Source organism: Crotalus tigris, unplaced genomic scaffold (genome assembly GCF_016545835.1).
Source record: "Crotalus tigris isolate CLP2741 ecotype Arizona unplaced genomic scaffold, ASM1654583v1 scf7180000018485.2372832, whole genome shotgun sequence".
NCBI lineage: Eukaryota > Metazoa > Chordata > Lepidosauria > Squamata > Viperidae > Crotalus > Crotalus tigris.
In genome coordinates, this window is record NW_024097033.1 from 955,013 (window position 1) to 979,318 (window position 24,306).

Below are 24,306 nucleotides of genomic sequence, written 5' to 3' on the forward strand. Positions count from 1 at the left end.
ATCCTTGGTGAGTGTATTACTTGAACATCCCCAAAATTCGATTCATCATGATTTGCTCAGCTTCTCAGATACTACATTTCTCTCTTCCTCACCACTTTTGTAACGTGTTTTCTTCATATTTATGCCTTTGCTAATTGACAAAAAGAAAATTTGAAGGTAATATAAAATAATTTTAAAATATTGATTGATAAAAGGAAATAGTGGATTCATTATACTAAAAAAACCTTTTTTTTTTAAACAAAGCTCAGAAGGGAGGAGCAGAGGGATAGTTTGATGATAGAATCTCTAAAATAAAATCTGCACGGAAAAGCCAACATTTAGGAGGTCATTCCCACATTTTTGCCTCCTGACATTTTAGAAAGATTGCAAGAAGCAATGACAGTATTATTGGAAAGAAGGGAGCTTTTCCTTTGTGTTTTTCAAAAAGCTTTTTTGGGAGAGGGATTTAAGAACATAAATGGAAGTGGCTCTCATCTTAAAACTCCAAAAATTTCTGAATTTTGGAGAGATAATAGTGGCCTTAAGGGAGATGTTCTTTGACAACATGGTTCTACTTTCATACAAATTATGTTTGATCACATGATCAAACCTTACACTTTGGTCTACTACCCCACTCAGAGTAAACTACAAAAAACCTCTCCTGAACCAGTGAAACTAATCTTTATTGGTACTTGGTCCAATCCTGTAAGGTCCACTTACAAGCACTTTTGAGGGATCACAGATATCAAAACATTTTGGGATTTCATGTTCAAGCATCACCGCAGGCATGTGAAGAATTCTGCTTTTTATTCATTAACTTGATAAGATAGAATTTCTGTAGCTATGCTTGAATAAATCTAGCATTTAAACTGCACTGTGAGATGGGATTGCTAATAGGAGACTATTTTATCCAGCTGCAGTCCTCCTGAACTGTCCTGTCCAGTGGGATATTTCATTTAGGGTATGGATGGAAGCTTCTAGAACAGGGCTTTTCAACCTTTTCACCCATCGTACCACTTTTAGGATATGGCAACATCCGAGTACCACCAGTCGCCTAGCAAGGTGTCAAAAGCTTGATGACCAAAAAAAAAAAAAAGGGAAAAAAGTGATAAAAGTACAGGTAGTCCTCGACTTACAACAGTTCGCTTAGTGACTGTTCGAAGTTACAATGGCACTGAAAAAAGGGCCCCCCGCCAAGCCATAGCCGAGCAAGACACCTGCCTGCCCACTCGGTGGTGCTCTTCCTCCTCTCCGAGGTTTTCATTGTTGTGAGCATTTCTGTTGAGCAGCAGGGGTGGGGTGGGGGGATGTTTGGTTTTTATTCCCCCCGTCTGCTGGGTGGCTGCAGCAGGTTTTGGTCACTTCACATGACCCTGGGACAATGTGACCGTCATAAATATGAATCAGCTGCCAAGCATCTGAATGTAAATCACAAGACCTTGGAGATGCTGCAACATTCCAGCTGATCGGCGCTTCTTCTGGGCTCAGCAGAAGCGCCAGGATCAGCTCTGAGCTCCAGTTGGAGCCTGGCGCTGATCCTGGCGCTTCCACTGAGCCCTGACAGCCCCGAAGAAGCGGCGATCCTGGCGCTTCCGCTGAGCCCTGATACCGTGCAGCTCCAGCTGTCTCTTGTTCAGGCTTATGTGGCGCTGCCACCAGTTCAGCTCATTCCCCTCCCCTGCTACCACTTTTCGAGGATGGTCGCGTACCACCTGCCAGGTGCCAATGTACCACAGGTGGTACCCGTACTACTGGTTGAAAAGCCCTGTTCCAGAATGATTCTCTTCAAGCTAAATTGCTATATATACTAGTGTGATTGGGGACAAGTGGGAGGAAATATGCTGGATTATACAATAGAGTTCCCAACCTTTCTGGCTTTGCGGACCAGCAAAGGGGAAAGGGGGATTCGCTCACCTGCTGCTCATGCATGTGGGGATGTGTGTGCTCTCATCTGTCATTTCCACAACCTGGTTGCAAACAGCTTACGGCCCACTAGTGGGCTGCGATACAGAGGTTGGGAACCCCTGCAGTAATGTACTGGAGACTGGGCCTGGTGTATTTTTCATCATTTCTCAGGAAAATATTTTCATACACATGACATACATACACATTGTCATATACATGTGACAATACATAAACGTGATATAATAGTATGTAAGTGAAGAGATATTGGATGGGATGGGAATGAGTATTTGAAGGTTGATAGATTTGAAGGGGGTAGATTTCGGGGTGAAAAAGTTATAACTTGACTAACAAAATTATGCATCAGAACTGTCCTTGTACAATGTATGTTATTTCTGATTTTGCAGCAAGAAATATAAAATTAGGAAATTGATGCAAATGTATGTACCTCTCGTATATAGATCTTTAGTGGACTATCTTAATAAGAATGGAGAGGAATACATTTAGTTAATTGCTAATTCTGTAGATTACAGTGGGTGTAAAAAGGGAGCCTGCTATTGAATTGCACGTCATAGGAATAAAACAAGGGCCTTTCTTGTTTTCCTAGGCTTTAAATCTATTAATAGAGTTGTTATCTGACAAAACTATTGTATTTTTTCACAATTAAAATGTATTAGCAAGTCTTGAACAAAGGGGATAAATGAAGTCCTGATGAGATGATCATCAAAACATCATCTGATTTGCATTTCTATAAGCCTTATGACCATATGAACGGGAAATTAATTCTGGCAGTAGATTTAATGGGACTGCAGTCTATCTTCTAAAAGCAAGCCACACAAAGCTCCTATTCTCACCATGAGTAGCATCTAGGTGATTGATTCTGCTTTATTTTCAGTCCCTAGCAAATATAGTTAAACCTGAAAAATTACTTTTCTATCCTCTTGTAGGTCATCAAGAAATGGATATTTTGATATAGTCAAGGGTTCAAGTTGTGAATTCTGCGGGTTTGAGATCTAGCTCCATCATTTGAGCTGATAGACACTAGCTTTCTCTTGCACGCTTATGCACCCAAACCTACCTGTGCCTCTTGTGCACTCCCTGGCATCTTCACACAGACTCCCTGCTTTGCACCTCTCACACTTCCCCTTGCCTACCCTCTCCAACCCTTCCTCATGGAATGGGGCAAGTTGCATGGCCAACCCACCACAGGCAGCAAACCCCAGGACAACTTGCTATGGGACAATTTAATAATTCAATTATTTAAAATAAATAAAAAATCATTTTAATTTTTGTCATTCACATTTCATTCTGTCCCTCCTTTTGCATCCTTTCTTTAATGATTCTATTCCACCATTTTTTTGATATTAGTGTAACTGTTGGCCGTGAGGAGTTGGCTGTGGCTAGTTGGCCACGGCAAATTGTCACAGACCCCTCCCTCATACCCTCCTGCTCCCTCCCTCATTCAGCAGCCACTTACCTGCTTGCTGGCTTGGGATTTGCAATTTTCTGACTTCATTTATGCACTGACTTACAGTTGTGGGAAGTTGGCAAGAAGTTGCCTGGCCTAATGACCATGGGATTTGGTTAACGATGATGGCAGCTGGAACTGTAGGCAACTGGGACTGTAGGGATTGCCATTGTTAAACAGTGCAGTTGGGTTTTATGACTGCATCGCTTAGCAACAGAAATAGCAGGCCAAATTGCCGTTGTAAGTTCAAGACTACCTGTATTATCTCCCTGTTCATTTTAAAATATTGTATGAATTTGGGTAATCAGTGATGTCTTAGATTGCTTCTGTCCATCCTGAGAAGTGCTGACCTACAGATATGAATATATAGGATGGATTTTGCCAAAATAAGCACCACTAAAAAAATTCCCTTTGCCAGCTAAGGTTGATAAAGTAATTTCTTAGGAGTTTCAGGATAGAAAGCTCCTTTGCCTATCTAAAGCTGCTTGCTTATTTATTTATTTATTTATTTGTGAAGATGAATCCATGTTGCTTCGAGAGGCTTTATACACCAAAATAATAGCAGCAGCTCTTCAGAGATCCATTTGTTGCCGTGGTGATATGCCTCCTTCTTTTGTTGGCCCTCTCCTACTTCAGCATACCCCTTTCCTGTTATGAATCTGGTGAAAATGCCTGCAAGTTCTTCAGAGCTAATCAACAGCACCATCATTCTTTTCATTTGATAACTATAGTGCAGGTTCTTGTAAGAATAAGAATGTAGTATGAATTGTGTAAAGCTGGGCTTATGAAACTCTAATAAAGAAAAGGGCATCCACAGAGTGAATATATGGCAGAATGTAATCTTTTTCATGAGTTGAAAATACCAGAATTCAAATAGTGCTCTGCCTCTAACTGTATTAATAGATTAATTCTATTCCTTTAAAAATGCTTTGGCTCTACATCACCATTTTTTACCAAAGGCTGGGTGGGTGCTTTGTTTTGCCTTTAGCCAAAGGCCCTGATCCTGTGTTTCTGTCATCCTCTTGTTTTCCTCTAGGAATGAGATGGAAAGACACTTTTTGGAGCTGCTGCAGTTCAATATCAATGTTCCTGCCAGTGTTTATGCCAAATACTACTTTGACCTACGCTCCTTAGCAGATGACAACAACCTGTGCTTTCTGCTGGAGCCCCTTAGTAAAGAGCGAGCACAGAAATTAGAGGTAATAGTGTGAGACTTTTGTGCAGGGTAGTTAGCTTGTATAATAGCAGTTTTTGTGGCTATTGATTACTCTAGTATCACTTATGAAGCTTTTGGGACTTTGTTTAACATCTTAGTTAAGGAAATGGTTGATAAAAGAGATAATCCATTCTGAGGACAGGTGTGCATCCTGTTTCCACAGTGCAGAAAAGGCTAGGAATGAGCACTAGAGATAAGAGTTTTTCATATCTAAAAATATTAGCTAGCAACTATGATGCTCTCTACATTTACCATTTTTGAGGCTGTAATTCTCCAGGTTAGCATCAAAATTCAAAGAACATGTGAAATATGCAACTTAAATCTCATCGCACATGACCACCTGATGAATCTATACATTTTAGGGAGACTTTAATACTTTTGTAATAAAGACTTCACGTGTCTATTGAGAACTTACTTCTATTATATGTAATAACTTGCTCCCAGTTAAGTGTACATAACTTTCTTTGTCAGCTTCAAAGAATGCTGAAATGGGATCTCCAAGTTAGGCCAGTTGTGAGCAGTTGCTGGAAGTTCTTTCGCATTACCCCCTAAGGGTGTTGGCATCATATATTATTACTGATTTCAGCATGGGGGAAAAAACACATGACCGTTAAGAGTGGAAAGGTAGTGGAAAATTCCCAGCTATAGTACAGGTGGTGATGGTAGGAGAACTGTGGGTATCTCTGTCTATTCTTATAAAATGTATTTTTGATGTGTCATGCATACAAGTTCCTTCAAGAGTCCCATGTTGATGCTTAAGTCAATATGGAAGTACCTTAAAAATTCTAATGAGCTGATGTGTTTTCTTGAGTGTTTCTCTGTGTTAGGATAACTTTGGTATTTTACAAAAAAAAATGTCATTCATTCTGTTTCCAGGGAGGTGTTCCTGAAAAAGCAAAACAGAGTTCCCAGTTCTTGGGAATACATATGCAATACGAACTTGATGTAGAGTGGTGTGTTTTTCCCATCTTCCCTCATTCTTCATGCAGGAGGGTACAACTCAAATCACACGTTTGCTTCCCCTTCAAATTTTCAAAAACCTGGTTATTTGATCATTCTTTGCAGGGGGGAAATGTTAATACAAGCATATGGATTTTTTTTCAATTTAAAACGCCATTATGGTTGCTGGTGAAGACATAGGTGATGCAGCTATATTAATGCCAGTTCAGAATCTTTCTGGCTCCGATAACACTAAAACAAATGTTTTGTAGGCGATCTCCCGGCTGTGTGAGGACAAATACAAAGACTTGTCAAAGGCTGCTATGAGACGGTCCTTCAGTGCTGATAACCTAGTTGGCATTCACCGTTCTAATGCCATCCTCTCTTGATCAAGAAGGAAAGCTACAACACTGGCACCAGCATCCTTACAAGTGGAATAACACCTTCCCTCCAAGTTCACCAGTCAACAGTGATTGTGTCTTTCACATGGAGGACAGGGTGAGCAAATAAACCAAGGAAGTTCAGAGCCGGAGGAGGAGTTTAATTCCACAGGGAAGAAAAGATGGAACTTTGTCAAAGGGGCACATTCCCTTCAAAATCCAGAGGTGCAGAAACTTTTAATTGGTCTTTTTTCCCTTTTCTCCTCACTAATCTCCTCTATCCACAGATGTTTGCTTACTATGTAGGCCTATAGCTGTGAACTCTCTGCATTTTAAATAATGACTAGTTTTAAAACTTAGACTTTGAACATTAACAAAATAGTCACGATGTTCTTTCCTCTTCAGTAATCCAGGACCCAACTGCAGTTGCCTTTCCAAGTCAGTGCAACAACCTTCATGCTAATACGGCGAAACGTCATTCTGGAACTGATGCCGTGGCATTAGCAAGCAAAGATTTCTCTCCCCTGTCCTCCTTCAGTATGCACACTTCAAACTTCCCTAGTTATTGGTACACTGGTGGTCAATTTGGGACAAGGAGTTGCTGAGTAGTATATGCTAAGGGTAAACAAAATCTCTTCATTTGAGATTGTCGCGGCAAAAGGAAATGTTAGGGAGAGGAGCAAAGGAGTGAAGATCTGTATTTGCTAGTAAGTAAACTAGTGGTTCAGGGTCTATTTCTTGTCAGTTTTGGTGCATCTTATGTGCTCCTAGTTAAGTTGTGGAAGAGACAGAATTGATAATACACTTTCTTTTCTTGAAGGCTGAATAGAATTGCCCTGAAATCCCTAACAAATGTGTTGACTTGGTGATGAGCTACTCAGCTAAATTCTTCCACTACAAACAGTAAATATATAACTGCTTTTATTATATGCTTCCAACTAGCTTTAAATTCCACTGTCACACTCTGATCCTGATGAGGGAGATACGGTTGTTCTCAATTCATAAAATGGATTATTTTTCCTTAGAAACCTAGCATTTAATTATCTTTATTCTGAAGTAAAATTATATTGGCTTTTCCTACATACTAAATTTGCTCTTTAAAAACAGAAATTCAAAATAAATAAAATTGTTCTTTTTAAGAACAGAAGACATATTCTCAATTACAGGCCTTCACAGTTCTGGGTCACAATATCTAAGTGGTTTGTACTTTAAAACATCCCACTGGACAGTGCTTCTTACAGTTTTGACTCTTTTTGTCTATTTAATTATGAACCAAGCTTGCTTCTTGAGTGTTCAGCAGCACTCAAATTGTTAGTCTCATTACAGTATTTTAATCTACCAGCCCGTCTGTGGCATCAGGTATTGATTATAATTCAATTTTGAAACAAATGCTACATCTTCAGGTGGCTTTCCTTTGTCATGTTTGTATTAAAAAAAAGAAGCTAATAATAAACTCTATTTTAATTAAGCTAAGGTGTTCTTTGTTTGCTTTATATTTCCCCCCTCAAGGTACATACACACCAAAACACTGAATGCCTTGTTACATGCACAGCAGGACTCGGCTGCCCTTGTATCCTGGGCCTTGGCTCTGAACCAGGCAGGCAATCCTTCGGCCTGCTCTTCTGCTGCAGCGCCTGCTAGATTTCATCGATATATTTCATTTTTTTCAATAATTAAGACTTTCCAGAGTGGTTTATGTTGACTTAAAAACATAATATAATGTTAAAATAAAGACACGGCAGCCTTACAGTAAAGCAAAGAAACCAAAAAAGATTGGAAGAGCCTCTACAAAAAAAAAAAAAACCTTCACGTGATCCGAAAAACACGGCAGGGTCAGCAGACTCATCCTGTTCCATAAGGCAGGCATTGCTACCATTTTCTCAACTCCCATTTTCCTTTCCTTTGAAGTGGAAGTATGCAGTATGTGGATGGAAAATTTGAAAGCCACTCTGTTGCCACTTCTGTAACACCTCAACCTCAACACACATTTTCCTAGGATTGTATAACTTCTGGGCAGCCCTAGCAAAAAAGAGCAGCGTCTTCAAGGAGCTGTTGCCAGATGCCACGAGCATGCCCACAGTAGATTTGAAACACATTCTCCCTTTCACATCCAAATACTGCACAGCTGTATTCTGATGGCAAGATTTTAATATTTTTAAATGATGTTGCTATCCTTAATTATTGGGAAACCCATGAAGCAGAAAAAATACAGGGAAGCTAAACTGTTTTTAGTTGAAAATGGGAAGGACATATTTAAAAGCAGGAGAAACAGGTAGACTATACTATCCAGGCAGTACTCGACTTACAACCATCCATTTAATGACAATTTGAAGTTGCAACACCACCAAAAAAAGTAACTTATGAGCGTTGCTCGCACTTAATAACTGTCACAGCATCCCCTTATGTGATCAGAGTTCGGGCACTTGGCAACCCACATGTATTTTTGATGGTTGAGGCATCCCAAGGCATGTGCTCACCATTTGTGACCTTCCTAGCTGGCTTCTGATAAGCAAAGTCAATGGAGGAAGCTGGATTCACTTACCAGTTCCAGTGATTCATGTAACAACAATGGCAAAACAAGATTGTAAATTCACAACAGCGTTGCTTAGCAATAAAAATTGTGGTCATAAGTTGAGGATTGCCTGTATCGTATATAACTTCAGTTAGACTTTCACAGTGGATTCCAGTGTGGTTGGCATTTCTACAATTACATGATGAGGATCTTCTGATGCATAATATTCTTTACAGCAATGAACCCATCATGCACTCACAAATTCAAAACAACCTCATTCAAATATGCCTGTTTTTCTGCATGAAGATAATATTTAAAAGGAATGCAACCTCAAGCAGCCGTTCATATGTGCTTAGTTGGAGTTCAATAATAAGTCGAGATTCAATAGGATTCCAACTCACTTGAGAGTTGCTAAATTACCTTTATATGAGAGTGAGTTTATTTTGTCACCAAGGCAATTCTGTGCTGAAACCTCTTAAAATGAATTAGATAAGTAAACATAGGCTTGTTCAATAGAATATATGTTAAGCCTGTTGCTGGTCTGTGACCTAATAAAAATTGATCAATTGACAATTAAGCCTGTTCCAGAATAAGCAAATTGTTATCAAGAAAGAGAAGGAATGTGATTCAAAAAATTAAAATCTGTTATGATTATAAGAAGAGACTGGACAGCCATTTGTCTGAAATGGTATAGGGTTTGCTGCCTGAGCAGGGGATTGGACTAGTTGACCTCCAAGGTCCCTTCCAACTTCTTTATTATTATTATTAGTATTAGTAGTAGTAATAGTAGTAGTAGTATCAACAAGGTCATTGACTTCTGTAGTCCCCTCATATATTCATTGAGACCGTGCAGAACAAAATACTCCATGTACTGAAGTTTTGTTCTGAGACTGAAACAAAATGCCTTGCTGTTTGGATTTCATCCAGAGTTCTTCAAGTCAACCCCTCCCAATGGCCCTGGTTCTAACGATTCTACTACTAAACAAACCAGCAAGTGACCAGAATGGTAGCAGATCGAAGAAACTGGACTTCCGGTTTTCTGCAGTAGTGACCGGTCACAGGCTTGTGGATTCTCTGCACTCCTGCGGCTAATTTCGCCCTGCCTGGGGACCCTAAATAAGTCACCCCAGAGAGGCGACGAAGAAAGAAGGGTGCTCCAGCTACTCTGGAACAGTGGTGGCTGTTCCGTTCGACTTGGGGAAAGCCTTCTAACCCAACAGGAGAAAGGCTGGCCGTATTGCATCGACCAGCCCAAGCTACTAGCAACCAAAGTCCAAAAGCACTAACCAGCACAACTGTGAACAGCGTGTTTGAAACTGGGTGAGGAATTCGATCTTCTCGTTTCTATTCTACATTTAATTTCCTGGAAAAGATCCCCAAGAAGCAAAATACCTCCGAAAGGAAAGGAGGGGGATTTCCACTTCACCCTTATACTAACGGAAGTGGCGATTATTTTTTTAATGGAAGATCAAAATATATGGACGTGAAAAACACATAGTTGCTGACACCTAGTGATGGATGAAGACTATGACAGCTATGACTTTAATATAAGACTTGGCAAAACCTGGGAAAAGCTAATCTGTGTTTGTGACCTTCAAAGTTTTAACAACAAAGAACAGCTGTGACAAAAAAAGACAATCTGGGCTGTAGACAGAGAGAATTATAAATTTGAGAAAAAAATCTTTTTTAAACTATTTGGATTATAAATATCTATTTAATTGGGACTCTAAAGCTATTTGCAGAGAAAAGAAAGGAAGAGAAAAACTCAAATTCTTGGCCATATAGATCAGAGACATGTAGAAAGAACATATCAAGAAAACATAAATACTTCACAGGAGAAGATATATAGTATACTGCAACTAATTCAAACAACAATGACTTTAAACAACAAAGAAATCCAAAATAACTTTGAAAATATAAATCAATCTATTTGTAAGTTAACTCTACAACAAAAAAATTCCCAGAAAACAACAACAGAGAAGGAGCAGATAAAACAGATAAATGGATATAGAATTGAGAATAGAGGCTTAAAGATGGAACTTAACAAAACAAGGAAACATGATTTAATCCTAGTGGAAAAAAATTCACAAGAATTGGAAAAAACAACTTATCCCTTAAGACTACAAAATAAATGAGGACAAGAAAACAGATTGGATAAAATGGACTGTAGAGATGTCAGGAACATTAGAGAAAAAGGAAATGATAAGAGAAGCAGAGAGAAAGAAAAAGATTTTCAACAAACATGGAAAGGCAGAAGTCCCGTACAAAGACACTTCACCTGATTTACTTTTTATATCTACAGCAACATTTATGAACATACGGAAAAACTTTTTGATTCAGCGAAATACATTGATTAAGAAAGATACTGGGCAAAGGAAAAAAACTAAAGTGGAAACCAAGAAAATAGATGATGGGATTTATCAGACAGAATACTTAAAAAAGAAACATTTGTTTGAATATGGTTAAAGAAATAGAAAAGTTTTGGAATATATATGTCATTCTAAGAGGGATGAATTCCCTAAATAATATAGTATGTTTTTTCCCCTTTTTGTTCTCTTTCTTGATATGAGTAATGTAAATGACTTAGATAAAGGAAATGTTTTAGATACTTAAATGTGATTGAATTTAAGAAAATTACCATATAATGGATAAAAAATGTTTTGAATAAGAGTTAAAGGACTAGATGACTAGATGTATTAAATGGAATGTTTAAAGATTAACATATTTTTAATTATGATTAAAAAGAATAAGAAATTTAGGAAATATATATATATATATTAGCTTAGGAGGGATATATATTTAAGTAGTATGTTATTTTTTATATTTTTTTACTCTTGCTCTCCTTTCTTTTTTTTTTCATTGTTCTATCTATTCCTTAAGAAATGTAAAAGTGTGAGATGGTTCATATGGAAAAATAGAGTTAATTTTTTAAATGTAATTAATTTTTGAGAAATCTTAACCAGTGAGAATATTTAGAATCTGGTGGGAAAAACAAATTAAAATAAGGACTGTAACAGGATCTATGATAAGGTAACCAGAATGATTGGATAGAAAAGAAATATTATATTGATATGACTATTATTTTCAGGAATATTGGGAAAAAATATATTTAATTGTTATCTATCAAAACAATAAGAATTGTATTAACTCAATGTTTGCAAAAGAGGATATTTTGGGAAAAGAGGAAATCAACTAAACCATTATGTGGATTATGGATTATAGAAATCAATTGTTAATGATTGTTTTACAAATGTAACCCAGACAACACATTGTTCACCAATTATTGTGATTTATGTTTCTAAAAAAATCAATAAAATATATTACAAAAAAACCCTATATTATTCAGTAGACTTTGAGACTTCATTAAAAATTGATTCCAGTTTAAAATGTAGAACAGTGTGTTTAAAAAACAAAACAAAATGAATGTACGAACAAAAGTTCTGTTAACCCATCTTTGGGAAGGAGAAAACAACATACTAAAATAAGAACACATCCATGATCAGGAACACAGACTAGGCATGAGCTTTCTTTCAGACTTGCCACCACCTAAATCACGTGTTCCTCACAGTAAGGGGGGCTTAGCTACCCTTGATTGACCTAAGAAGTTATGTGACATCAGCTCTGGTTAGCACTTGGATGAGGGATGAGCTGCAAATTCTAAGGCTCTTGGTGTATCTGGAAAAGCATTGCCAAAAAAACAGTAAAAAGCAGCAGTGGCAAATTGCTTCTATAGTGGTGCCAAGAGAGCTGCCTACATGCAATCACCATATGCAAGCTCAACTTCAGGGCACCTCCACATAGCAAGAGATTAAAATATTTCAAGCTATGGGTTTGGTTACTAATGGCGAGTTTAATTCTTTCTCTGCTCTTTCTCCTTTATCAGAACACATCCCCATTTTTTTTCTTCTAGATGGCTCTCCTTTCCATGCTTACCTAGCTAAAATAAAAACATAGATACAAACAATTTAGAGAGACTATATGACTTCACATGCTTTCACTTTTAAAAGCAAGAAGAATAAAATAACATAAGAACATATGCATCCAGAAAGTGACCACCCGTTGTTGACCCAACACAATGTCCATTGGGCTCAGTTGTTTGAATACTGTATCTTAGGTATGGGTGCATATGGTGTAACTTGAAAATTTAAAAAAAAGACAACGTGTTTAGAATCTTTACTAAATAGGACACTCCTCCTTCAAAGTAAAGCATAATTGTGTTGTATGGTTTCTGATTATGATGAATAAAATAGAAAGTCGCATCACTACATAACTTTCCAGGTTCCAGCCTAGAAGAAACATGTCACCTTCTTTGTCCTCAAAATACTATCTTAAAGACATCTTTCTACCCTAACAAGACAATGGCAGAAGGAGATGAATGTTTCCTCTGGAATGCTGGTGGTTGGGAAGACTTCATAGAGACAAGGAGCCGATGCCAAAGAGAACATCCGACAGACAAAATCCAGACAAAATCCACAGGGCCTGGGAGAATACAGTAGTCAATTTTTCAATGATTTCTGAACATCATCAGAGTGAGACCCATATGGCTCTTTGGGGAATATTATTCCAGAGGGCAGATGCTGTGCTAGATGTTTCTTGGAGAACTGTTACTGTTAACATGGCCTGCTTCACTCATGAAGTTTTTACAAGGGATCCAGATGTTTTCCATTTGCAGTACTGTTTTTCTCACCGCTGCCACTGACGGGAGGGCAAGACTAGCTTGCTACTTAGTGGCAAGACATCAACATCTATAAATTAAGCTGTGCCTCTCACACAGCTCCATTGTATTCCTTAATCTCAGCATTATCAAAAGTGAACACACTCTTTTCTTCCTTCCTTATATTTGAGAGTTCTTCCTGAGCTGTTTCAAAACCTGTCTGACCCAAAGAAGAATTTCCTTCCATGGAAGAGCATTTCCATTTTGTGTTAACCACAATCTTCTAGCAGCGACAGAAAAAAGCAATTGTATCTTTTAGTAAGGTTGGGAGATAATTGGGTTTGTAGATATATTACTTTATCTTAGCTTCTCATTATGATTAATAGTGAAAGCCCAAGTTTGAAGATAGCTTTCCATGTCTAGACTAAACCATGCCAAATCCTTGGCTCTGTTTCAAAAATATGCACCTAAATTATGAATGGACTTACCTAGATGTTTTCTTTTGAACCTCTCCTGCTGGAAACCAGGGGACACAACTTGGTGTCCTGGACTTCTCTGCAGCCCTAAGAGCCCTTCCCTCGGTTGCCATCAAACAGCAAAACTGAGAACAATCATTATTACTTGTCTCAAATCCAAATACTATTTGACTATTAGTTAAAGCTAATATTCTGAAAACTTTCTGAAGTCTGCCTTAGCACAAGTACAGCCTACAGCCCAGAAAACTGTTCTGCCTTTCTCTAAGTCATCGGATGTTCTCTTTGGCATCAGCTCCTTGTCTCTATGAAGTCTTCCCAACCATCAGCATTCCAGAGGAAACATTCATCTCCTTCTGCCATTGTCTCGTGAGGGTAGAAAGATGTCTTTAAGATAGTATTTTGAGGACAAAGAAGGTGACATGTTTCTTCTAGGCTGGAACCTGGAAAGTTATGTAGTGATGCGACTTTCTATTTTATTCATCATAATCAGAAACCATACAACACAATTATGCTTTACTTTGAAGGAGGAGTGTCCTATTTAGTAAAGATTCTAAACACGTTGTCTTTTTTTTAAATTTTCAAGTTACACCATATGCACCCATACCTAAGATACAGTATTCAAACAACTGAGCCCAATGGACATTGTGTTGGGTCAACAATTTGTCTTACATACCCTGTGCTTCTCCTTTGCCACTAGTTTTAGGCTTTGATACAGGCTTTGATCCATTTTTTATCGTAACAAGCAGTAAGTAACCTAAGCCATAGTTTAAAAGTTTAAGTCAGTTTGTGGTCCGATATTAAACAATCATCTTTTAATACGTATACCATAATCTTTAAATGTTTATTAAGGTGATAGACTGAAGTCCATTTCTTTTTTTAAAAAAGCTTTTTACATATTTTATGTCACTTTTGCCATGTTCATAATCATATTGCAAGTAGTATGTAAAAAATTCATTTCCACAAGGCACAATTGACAATATGACCTAAGCATGAATCCAACTTTAAATACAATGATTTAATGCCCTAAACTTTCATCCTGTTATCTACAGCTTTCAAATTCTTTTGACAAAAATGTACAATCTTCTCCCAACCCATGTCTGATATTCACAGGAGATTCAGTATATATAAATGTATTTCTTTGAAGACAATTATACAGCTATTTACATATTATACTACATGTAATTCAATCTTATATTAGAGTACACAATAGCTTAAAGAAACCCTGTATTACCTTGCTTAGAAAAACCCTTATTTTCAAAGCTAATAATGTACTTGACAGTTTTCTACACTGAATTAAAGCTTTCCTTACTGTTTATTAATTTTCTATTTTTTTATATATATTTTTTAAGCCATGCCTTTTCAGCTTGCTTACAGGAAGCAGTAATGTTCCTAAAACACCAAGCATGTAACTTTGATTCATCAAAGCCCCCCCCCCCCAAGCCATGAAATTCTATAGATGGATGTGTGCTCGGTTCCCAAGTTCACTGCCCTGGTGGGAAAGGGTGCAATAAAACTTTAGGTTGACTTGAAATGCTGTTACAGTTTTGTTGTAGCCTTTCCCTGTCAGTCTGAGGTTATCCAGGATACCACCATGGATCGTATCATCTTCATGAGTGGCCTTATTTTATCACTGGAAGAAAGCTCAAGACTGCTCTAACGGTACATATATGGTTCTATTATTAAACATCTACGATTGGTTATTGTCAGGCAAACATTTCCATCTGGAATTAGAACTCATTCTGTTTTCCAGTACCTTAGCTTTGGGGGCCAAAAAGCCTATTTGAATATTGGGAAAATGTTTTCCGAAAAGGCCTGCTGCAGAAGGAGGCTCATGCAGTCACAATCTCATTTTATGGGGGCATCACCAAGCACCCAACAGACAGAAAGCACATTTGTGAGGCTGCTCCAGCCGCCTAGCTTTTCTTCAGAATAGATGGTAGATGTTAATACATCAGCAGGCAACCATTTCCTTCCATTAAAACTATGTACTTAAAATCAGCTGGGGCGGGGATACTGACAAGCAGTGGATGGGGTATCTGTAAATAAACTGGTGCAGTTGGATAGGGAGGGACCCTAAAGAGAGAGCAGCCTAGCAGGGCCCTGTGGAAAAAAATGTTTCGGCCATTCACATGACAGGCTAAGAGGACTATTTCAGATTTTTGGCAAGTCATGCAATAGAGCAGTTGCCCATCCCAAACATTTCATTACACGGAAACATTTGATCTAATTAAAGGAAGTACAGCAAGATGGTAATTTTATACTTGGATGGCAACATCCACGCCTCCTTTTATATCAGAGTGGACTGAGGAAAAAAAACTGTGGTAAGTGGATGCTAAAAATGTTCTCCAACCCGTTTATTATACAGCCAGATTTAACTTGCTTGCAACCCTCAAATCAGTATTCTTTGTCCACATGGTTGGGCAGTGCCATTATGTTCTCGAGAAACAAAAGTGGACCTTGGGCAGTTTTGATGCAAATCTTTGCAGACAGTTGGGAGTGAAGTCAACTGTTCTAGGCTGAGTGTCCTGCATGCCCACACAGGACATGGAACTACGATTCTAGGTAAGTCATTTCAGTTGAAATTCCAGATTTCTCAAATGTCTGAATTTTGATTACTAAATAGTGGATAGAACAAATGAATTTTGTCATTTTAAATCAAGTAAATATTATTCAAGTCATAACTTTGAGAGTAAATTCTGATTTTCTTTAAGTATGAGTTTATACTGTATAAGCTGGAACTCTTCCCACCTCTTAGGGGCAGTGAATCTGAAGTACATGTTTTAAGAAGGCATCTTCTCCATTATACATTCCCACTTGTTAGAAATAAACCTGAATAATGGAATAGAGTTGGTCTTCTGCCCGATACCAAACATCCAGGTGTCTGTGCCTAACACATCTTTTTCTGCTGTGCCCTGGTGAGTAGACACCACAAAGTCAGAACTATGCACTGGAAGGAGCCAGAAAAAAAATTATTTCTCTGCCTTCAAGGCAGGATCTTCTATTCTACTTAACCCTCATCACCCAGGCTTAATTTTTTAATTAGAGAAGTAAAGCAGCATTGCATAAAGGAAGGAAGGAAGGAATTATACGTGCTATGGGATCACTGAAAAGTAGCACTAAATATTTCCTTCTTTGGAAGATGACTGAAGGCAAGTTCAATCTGGCTAACAGGGTTGCTGCAGTGTAAACCAGGTCAGGACCTGTCTCAGGAACAAAAGAACATATATAAATCCCGCAAGCACTTAGAAGTCCCTAACTTGCCTATGGAAAAGCTCCTTCAGAGACTGCCACTTGCCCGAGAGATTTGGGAACGTTTCTAGCTCAGAAATCAGCATCTAGGCCCCAATTACGTTAGTTTTTAGGATTTCAGTTCTTTAATTCAAATAATTCTCAAAAACCTTGTAATTATTTTATCAGTAATTATTTGGGTTGTATTAAAGACCTTTTAAATTATTTAATGAAATAAGAGCTATAAAGAGTCATAGGTAGTCTTAAAGGAAAAAGAAAGAAACAAACCAGAAAGATTGTATAAGCTTCAGTGGTTTAGAGTTCATCATGTAAATGAAGAGGGAATACTTGGTTGTAAGTACATCGTCCGCCAAGCTTAAACTGCCTCTGTGGGACAGCATCAGCTGAGATGGACTCAAGTTCACAAATAAGCTCCTTGTGATCTTTATAGTGTCACACAACTGAGAAAATGCAGGTCTCCTCTCCTGAGCAGTTGCTTCAAGGGAAGAGTTACTGCTTGCAGTTGGAGAAGCCAGCTGGACTAGTTTATATAGTATGTCCATTACTGATCAACTGTAGAACCGTGATCAAAGACAATCAATATTCTGCCCCAACCGCTCCTGCTGCTACCTTCCATAGAACAGGAGGAATAAAACTCCAATCCAATTTCTGTGGCCAGGTTTCTGCAACCTCCTGGTCAAACCTACATACAGTCTCTTTCTACTTTAGGTATGCGTTGAACATCTGACCCTGAGTACCATAACCATCTGCTCCAGGAACTAGATGTGACCCTTTCAAGTGGCATACTTGCTTTCAGTTAACTATGGCCAGAATGCACGTGAGGTCTTTCTAGAAAACAAAAGCCAGATTCTTACTTCTGGCAGCTCCCAGCCTACACAATCCCCACAGCAAAGAGACATTCTGCTGCCATTCCCTAGACCAGTGGTGGCGAACCTATGGCACGGATGCCAGAGGCGGCACTCAGAGCCCTCTCTGTGGGCATGGACACCGTCACCCCAGTCCTAGGCCTTCAGCTGGGTTTTATAAAACCTTTTCGCTTTAGGCCTCCACCACCATGTACAAAAAAAAAAAAAAGGTTCAATCAGTCAATTTCAACTTCTCGCGAAAAAAAAAGATCTTGCAAAGTTGGAATTGATTGACTGAACTTTTTAGTCCCACCCAGTCTGCCATTACCACTGCAGCCACGCCCACCCAATGGGCCACGCCCACCCAGCACCCGAAGATGCATAAGTGGGTTTTGGGTTGCAGTTTGGGCACTCGGTCTCTAAAAGGTTCGCCATCACTGCCCCTAGACCTTAGGAGAAGTCCTGGCAAGGCCCATAGATATCTTACCTTTCCTCTGCGCAGAGATGGAAGGCCACGAGCCATGTTAACTTACTGGGACAAAAACTCTTGGGAAAACAACAGATTCTTGGAAGGTTCAGGTGAAAGCTTTAAAGTGCAGGGTGATTATTATATTCAATAAAGTAGTAGAAAAAAGCAAGGCTACTTCGCCAAAGAAACATTTAGAAATGTTCAGAAAGAGAATCTAAGATTCATAGAAATGTAAGAATATCTAGGGGGTGTGTTTTTTTTAATCTTTTTCTCAAGAACTGAGAATATTAGCCCATGTCAAGCATTTCTAGCAACATATGTAAGCCTCACTGAATTCAATTAGATTTATCTCTGAGGTCAACTTCCATAACACCATAGTGTCAAAGAGCAAGGAAAGAATGAAATTTGTGAAGAGTTAAGTCAAATCACAGGCATGTAGGTATAAACAGCCTTTAAAAAAGAAAGTAAAGGCTTGCAATCTACTTTTCAGGGCTATGCAATATACTCCCTGTATATTCAAATTGCTAACATTTGGAAATGAGAGAGGGACTTTCCTCCCCACCGATTATGGCTATTGCTAACATTGTTTCACATTAGTTAAGAGATGGCAATTTCAGAAGGGTTACAAACCGCTTAAAGATATGATGACCACTCTCTGGAAGGTGAGATACAAGTGATCAGTCTTCACAGATGAATCGGTGCTCTTGCTTTCTAAGAGTGGAGTAGGGAAGTGATGGAAACTGCCCTCTGTCCCTGCCCAATCTTAACTTGAACAGCCAAGAACTTTGTACCAATTCGATCTGTGACAGATAGCAAGTGGAAATGTCTGCCCCATCTTAAGGCTGCCCTGCTGCCAATTTGCATGCAACTAATTCCCAGGGCACTCAACACAACATCAAGCAAACTGCATGTATCTCCAGCAAGATGTTGCTTCTGTCAAGTGTGAATAAGCTTTCATTCATAAGATTTTACACTGCATATATTGCTCTGTACCAACTCCAAAGAAAACAGATTGCCTTCGCTATTATCATTTGGAAATCAGCAGCACAGGAGAGACCCTTCCCTGTCTCGGGTGGCTGTCTGGCAAAGATCTGTGTAAAAAAGGATGAGGGTAGATTTAACACCAGCCCAAACTAAAACATGAAACGGGATTCTGCCGAGTCTTACAGTCACAACTGATCACTTTTAAGTAAACCTTCCCCTTCAAACTGATTGTGTTTTTAATCTGAATCTGTAGTTTCAATAGAGATATAACTACATTACTGGAATGTAGTAGATGAGCAATGACTGATTGTAGGAACATTTCTCAAACTGGCAGATGCCTACTAAGAGTCAAATGTGTAGTCCTACCTTCTCCCTCTTGTGGTTAAATTCCATGAAAATTACAAGATTTACTTCTGAGTAAACATGTACATGCCTGCACTGTTTACTTGCTGAAAAGGACAGTTGCCAAACAGAAATTTAGGAATTGCCTAATCTTTAGATTTGTGATTTGCAATCTGCTGAACTGATACATTCTGAGCTTTCTAAGAATAGACGAGGAGAGAGTGAAAAGAGCTGGTTTAATTTTGAATTAAGCAGGTTGAACAGAAAAGATTATGTATATCATCTTCCCTGTTGCTATATTTCACTTTCTCTTGCAGCCTCCATGGATTTTTTTTTCATTATCAAAAAGCAAAAACTTGTCCAGAGATGGATTTGCCCAATTCCCTTCATATATAGTTTGACTCTAAACATGCCTTGCACAAGGGCACAGTGGACTTCTACCACCTCTGAGATCTCAGCCTTTGGCCAGATGCAAGGTCTTCTCCCTCCCCCACCTGTGCATAATCCCCCTTTTCTTAGACCAGATGCAAACCTGGGAGGCCCACAATGAGCAAAACGCCAGAAAGGCTCCAGATGGGCCCTAGGATGAATGGTGCTTACCTGCCCCCCTAATGACAAATCAAGATGCTTTTTCACACATGGGACAGGGGAACCTGTTTGTGGTAGGAAGCAGAAGTGGGAAGCCCAGTCCGGCCTGTCAGCGCTATGTTGGCTTCACTGTACATGGTGGCGCTCACAGGCTTCCCTCCCCTGCAGCATCGACCTGTGAACTGCTTCCAAGACTCCAGCGTCTTGCCGGACCAAATCCAGACCCCAGAGGTGATGCCCACCACCAGGCACATGAAGTACTTGAGCATAAAAACAGCATAGTCAGGCTTCAGTCTGGACTTGTCCCCAGGGCAGGAGCAATTCTGAGCCATCTCCCATTTCTCCCTGTAGTGCTGCTCGTAGATGTAGCAAGCCACCACAATGGTAGCTGGGACAGTGTAAAGAACGGTGAAGATCCCAATACGAATCATCAGCTTCTCCAGCTTGTCCGTCTTTGTGCCCCCTTGTTTAATCACATTCCGAATTCGGAAGAGGGATACAAAACCAGCCAGCAGAAACATGGTCCCAGTGAAAAGATATACCACCAGTGGAGCGAGGACAAAACCCCGCAGCTTGTCCACATTCTGATTGCCCACATAGCAGATCCCAGCTACTGGGTCCCCATCGACTGAGCTCAGGGCCAAAACAGTAATGGACTTCACGCTTGGAAGAAGCCAGGCTGCCATGTGAAAATATTGGGAGTAGCTAGCAATGGCTTCATTCCCCCACTTCATCCCAGCTGCCAGAAACCAGGTCAGGGACAAGATGACCCACCAGATGGAGCTTGCCATGCCAAAGAAATAGATCAGGAGGAAGACCACAGTGCAGAGGGCAGGCCCTGTGGTTTCATAATGTATGTGGTTGTAATCTTTGTTGCAGGCCACGTTAGCATGGCCCACGATCAGCCGGATGATGTAGCCAATGGATACAAAGAGATAGCAGGCTGATAAAAAGATGATGGGGCGCTCAGGATACCTGAACCTTTCCATGTCGATCAGAAAGGTGGCCACGGTGGTGAAAGTGGAAATGAAACAAAGGACGGACCACAAGCCAATCCAGAAGGTGGCAAAAGTTTTTTCATCTTGGGTAAAATAGGGCTGGAAGCAAGGAATGGCACAATTGCGCACATGGCCGGTCTCGATCTTGTTGTAGAGCGGGTGAGTTTCTTGGGAGATGAAGACTAGCGGCTCTTTGCAGGCGCACACTCTCTTGCAGTCACCACTGGCTAGGGGGATGAGGTTTTTGTGGATTCCTTTGGAAGAGCGGGTGGGTTTGGTAAACAATGGGGGCACGGTTGTGGCCTCCGTCTGGTTGTGATCCATGCACAGCATCTCTGTGTCTCCTGGAACAGGCAGCTTATCACAGTTCATCCTTTCTGGCCAGGCAAAGCCGTACTGCCTCATCAAAGGAGAGCACCCAGCTTTGGCCCTCTCACATACTGACCGGCAGGGCGGCAGAGGCTTGGCGTAGTCCAGCAGGCAGATGGGAGTGTACATGCTGCACAGGAAAAATTTCAGGTCCAGAGAGCACTGAATCTCCACCAGGGGCCAGAACTGATGTACTTCTAGGCCAGCTTCATCTTGGGTATCGTGGTTGAACTGGTTCGGCATGTAGGTCAGGTTGTAGCCGATGCCCTTGCACATGGGCACAGTGATCTCTTGGCAGACGATGGCCTTGGATGCAGCCGGAGCGGGAGCGGGAGCCTTCAGCAAGAACAGCAGAAGGCTCAGCAAGGTGTCTCTCGGGCCGGAGCGAAACCCGGCCATGGCAAGGCGCAGAGAGCGCGGATCAGGCCACCCTCCTGCTCGCCTCCTCCCGGGCGGCTCCTGCCTTCGCTTTAACCCCTCCGGCTGGTTCCAAGGCTGGAGGCGCTGGGCTCACAGGTGGCGCGGTCCCGGAGAACGTCCGCGGCCCCCCCAACCGGCCTTCTTTTCCCTCCCAAGGACCCCAAGTCTTCCCATGGCAAGAGCGCTTGCTGCCAATTCCGCGGAGGATTCGCTGCTCCAGCCAGACAGGTGCGTGCGGGGGATAAAACCCGATAAAACAAAAAAAAAGTCGAACTCCATAACAAGCCAGCCTGAAGGGCCCTCGATCCTTCGCTCTCCGCTTGGAAGTTCAGCGCAGAGAGCAAGGCTGGATCCGCCACCGCAGCGGGAAAAGTTTCGGCTTAACTTCGCCCTCGGCAGAATTCAAAAGTCCTTTCTGAAAGATCGCGTGCGGAGGAGGAGACCAGGCTTGGAACTGGCCCGGCCGACGGCAAGAAGGGCAGCCGGCGCGCGTCCTCCTGCTCCAGCTCCTTTCGCGCTCCCGAGAGGAAAAGTGGTCAGCGGGGCCCTGCGCCGGACGGTGCGCCATGGAGCCGGGCGGGCGGCCACGCCGCACAAGCGGCGGCGCGGAGACGGAGCGGATCCCCCATGCTTCAGTCGCACCCTGAGTTGAACACCCGACCGGGTCCTGCCGCCTCCCGGGTCGGGATGTGTTCCGTGAAGGCGCGAGACTCTGAGATGCTCCTGGGGGGGTTCCCACTGGCGGAGAAGGGGGCCCCCAAGCCGCGATCAGCGCCTCCCGTTCTCCTCAACGCCCGAAGCCCGCCAAGCGCCACCGCAGGCGACTGCAGCTCCCAGCCGGAGCCACCTGCGCTCTAATGCCTGGCCTGCGACACCGCCTCCCGGATCCGCCCACCCGGGCTGGAGATCAGCCCGGAGCCGCCCCTTCGCCTTTCCCGAGGGAGGAAGTCGCAGCCCAGGGAGCCCCGGGGGAAGACGGTGCGCCAGAGGCTTCCTAGGCCGGCTGGGTGGAAGGAACTTTAAACACGTTTTATGGTAAGCAAGTCCGCTCCGGCTCCTGATCGCCATAATGAAGCCTCCACGTGCAGAGACGTTCTCTCAGCTGCGGGAGAGTTGGGCTGAGCTTTCTTCCCACGACTGGGGGCCGGATCCTGTCTTGTTCTACTAAGTCTTCCGAATGCCGGTCGCCCAGTTAGGCTAATTAAACAAAACTGTGATTGCGATACTATAGCTTATTTTTATCTTTCAAGAGTCATGTGTGAATTCTAGGGCACATAAAAAGTCGATTAAACCATATCATGGGACCTGCTAGCACAGCATCGTTCCTCCGAATGGTCAGCCCAATATTCCCAAGAAGTCCACAAGGCAATTCTTGCAGGCTGCTGTCCTGCTTCCTCCCCGAAATTGGTCCTGGGCAGCCGGCATGCACCTTCCCTCCATCCATTCAGGGGCCTGTCCTGTCCTGTGTGGCTTTACCTCATCCCCCTCATAGGGTCCCTTAAACCAGGGCTTTTCAACCTTTTCACCCATTGTACCACTTTTAGGATATGGCAACATCCAAGTACCACCAGTCACCTAGCAAGGTGTCAAAAACTTGATGACCCAAAAAAAAAAAAGGAAAAAAGTGATAAAGTACAGGTAGTCCTCAACTTACAACAGTTCGCTTAGTGACTGTTCGAAGTTACAATGGTACTGAAAAAAGTGCCTCCCAAGCCACAGCCGAGCAAAACACCTGCCTGGCCGCCCGGCGGTGCTCTTCTCCTGTCCGCGGTTTTCATTGTTGTGAGCATTTCTGTTGAGGATTGTCAGTGGGGGGGGGGTTGGGGGGTATTTGCTTTTTATTCCCCCCCTGCCCGTCTGCTGGGTGGTTGCAACAGGTTTTGATCATTTCACATGATCCTGGGATATTGTGACCATCATAAATATGAATCAGTTGCCAAGCATCTGAATGTAAATCACAAGACCCTGGAGAGGCTGCAACATTCCAGCTGATCGGCGCTTCTTCTGGGCTCAGCAGAAGTGTCAGGATGAGTGCTGCTTTCCAGCTGATTGGTGCTTCTTCAGGGCTCAGCAGAAGCACCAGGATCAGTGCTGAGCTCCAGCTGGATCCTGGCGCTTCCTGAGCCCTGATAGCCCCCAAAAAGCACCGATCAGCTGGAAAGTGGCACTGACAGCCCTGCAGCTCCAGCCATCTCTCTCAGGCTTGTGCATTGCTGCCACCAGTTCAGCTCATTCCCCTCCCCTGCTACCACTTTTCTAGGATGATCGCATACCACCTGCCAGGTATCAATGTACCACAGGTGGTACCCGTACCATTGGTTGAAAAGCCCTGCCTTAAACCACACTACAGTCTCAGATGCTCCCAATTAATGATGTGAAGTAACAACAAGTCCTTTCTAGGTTGCCCTGAACCTACTGGTCATTTGTCCCATTGAATTAAAAGGTACTGAAAAAGCAACTATACTTTTTATCTCTTTTTTCCTTTCTTTAAAGTTTGCCTATAATTTCAGAAGATC

The 24,306-nt window shown here is 41.5% G+C and overlaps 2 protein-coding genes across 2 annotated transcripts in view; one reads left to right on the forward strand and one right to left on the reverse strand.

Annotated features, from left to right (window-relative positions):
- Window positions 1–7,352, forward strand: part of CCNYL1 (cyclin Y like 1) — a 33,336-nt gene extending 25,984 nt beyond the window's left edge. The window contains exons 9-10 of the mRNA XM_039352887.1: window positions 4,386–4,548; window positions 5,777–7,352. Coding sequence (XP_039208821.1) covers window positions 4,386–4,548; window positions 5,777–5,893 — 280 coding nt within the window. The 3' untranslated portion in view covers window positions 5,894–7,352. The remainder of the gene's footprint in view (window positions 1–4,385; window positions 4,549–5,776) is intronic.
- Window positions 7,353–19,634: 12,282 nt separating this feature from the next.
- Window positions 19,635–23,328, reverse strand: FZD5 (frizzled class receptor 5). Its single transcript, XM_039352904.1, has one exon. It carries the CDS (start codon window positions 21,767–21,769, stop codon window positions 20,048–20,050), a length of 1,722 nt encoding a protein of 573 aa, XP_039208838.1. The 5' UTR covers window positions 21,770–23,328; the 3' UTR covers window positions 19,635–20,047.
- Window positions 23,329–24,306: the final 978 nt, after the last annotated feature.

Excerpts from the sequence above, each read along its gene's own strand:
- FZD5 (XM_039352904.1), bottom strand. The coding sequence starts at position 21,769 with ATGGCCGGGTTTCGCTCCGGCCCGAGAGACACCTTGCTGAGCCTTCTG.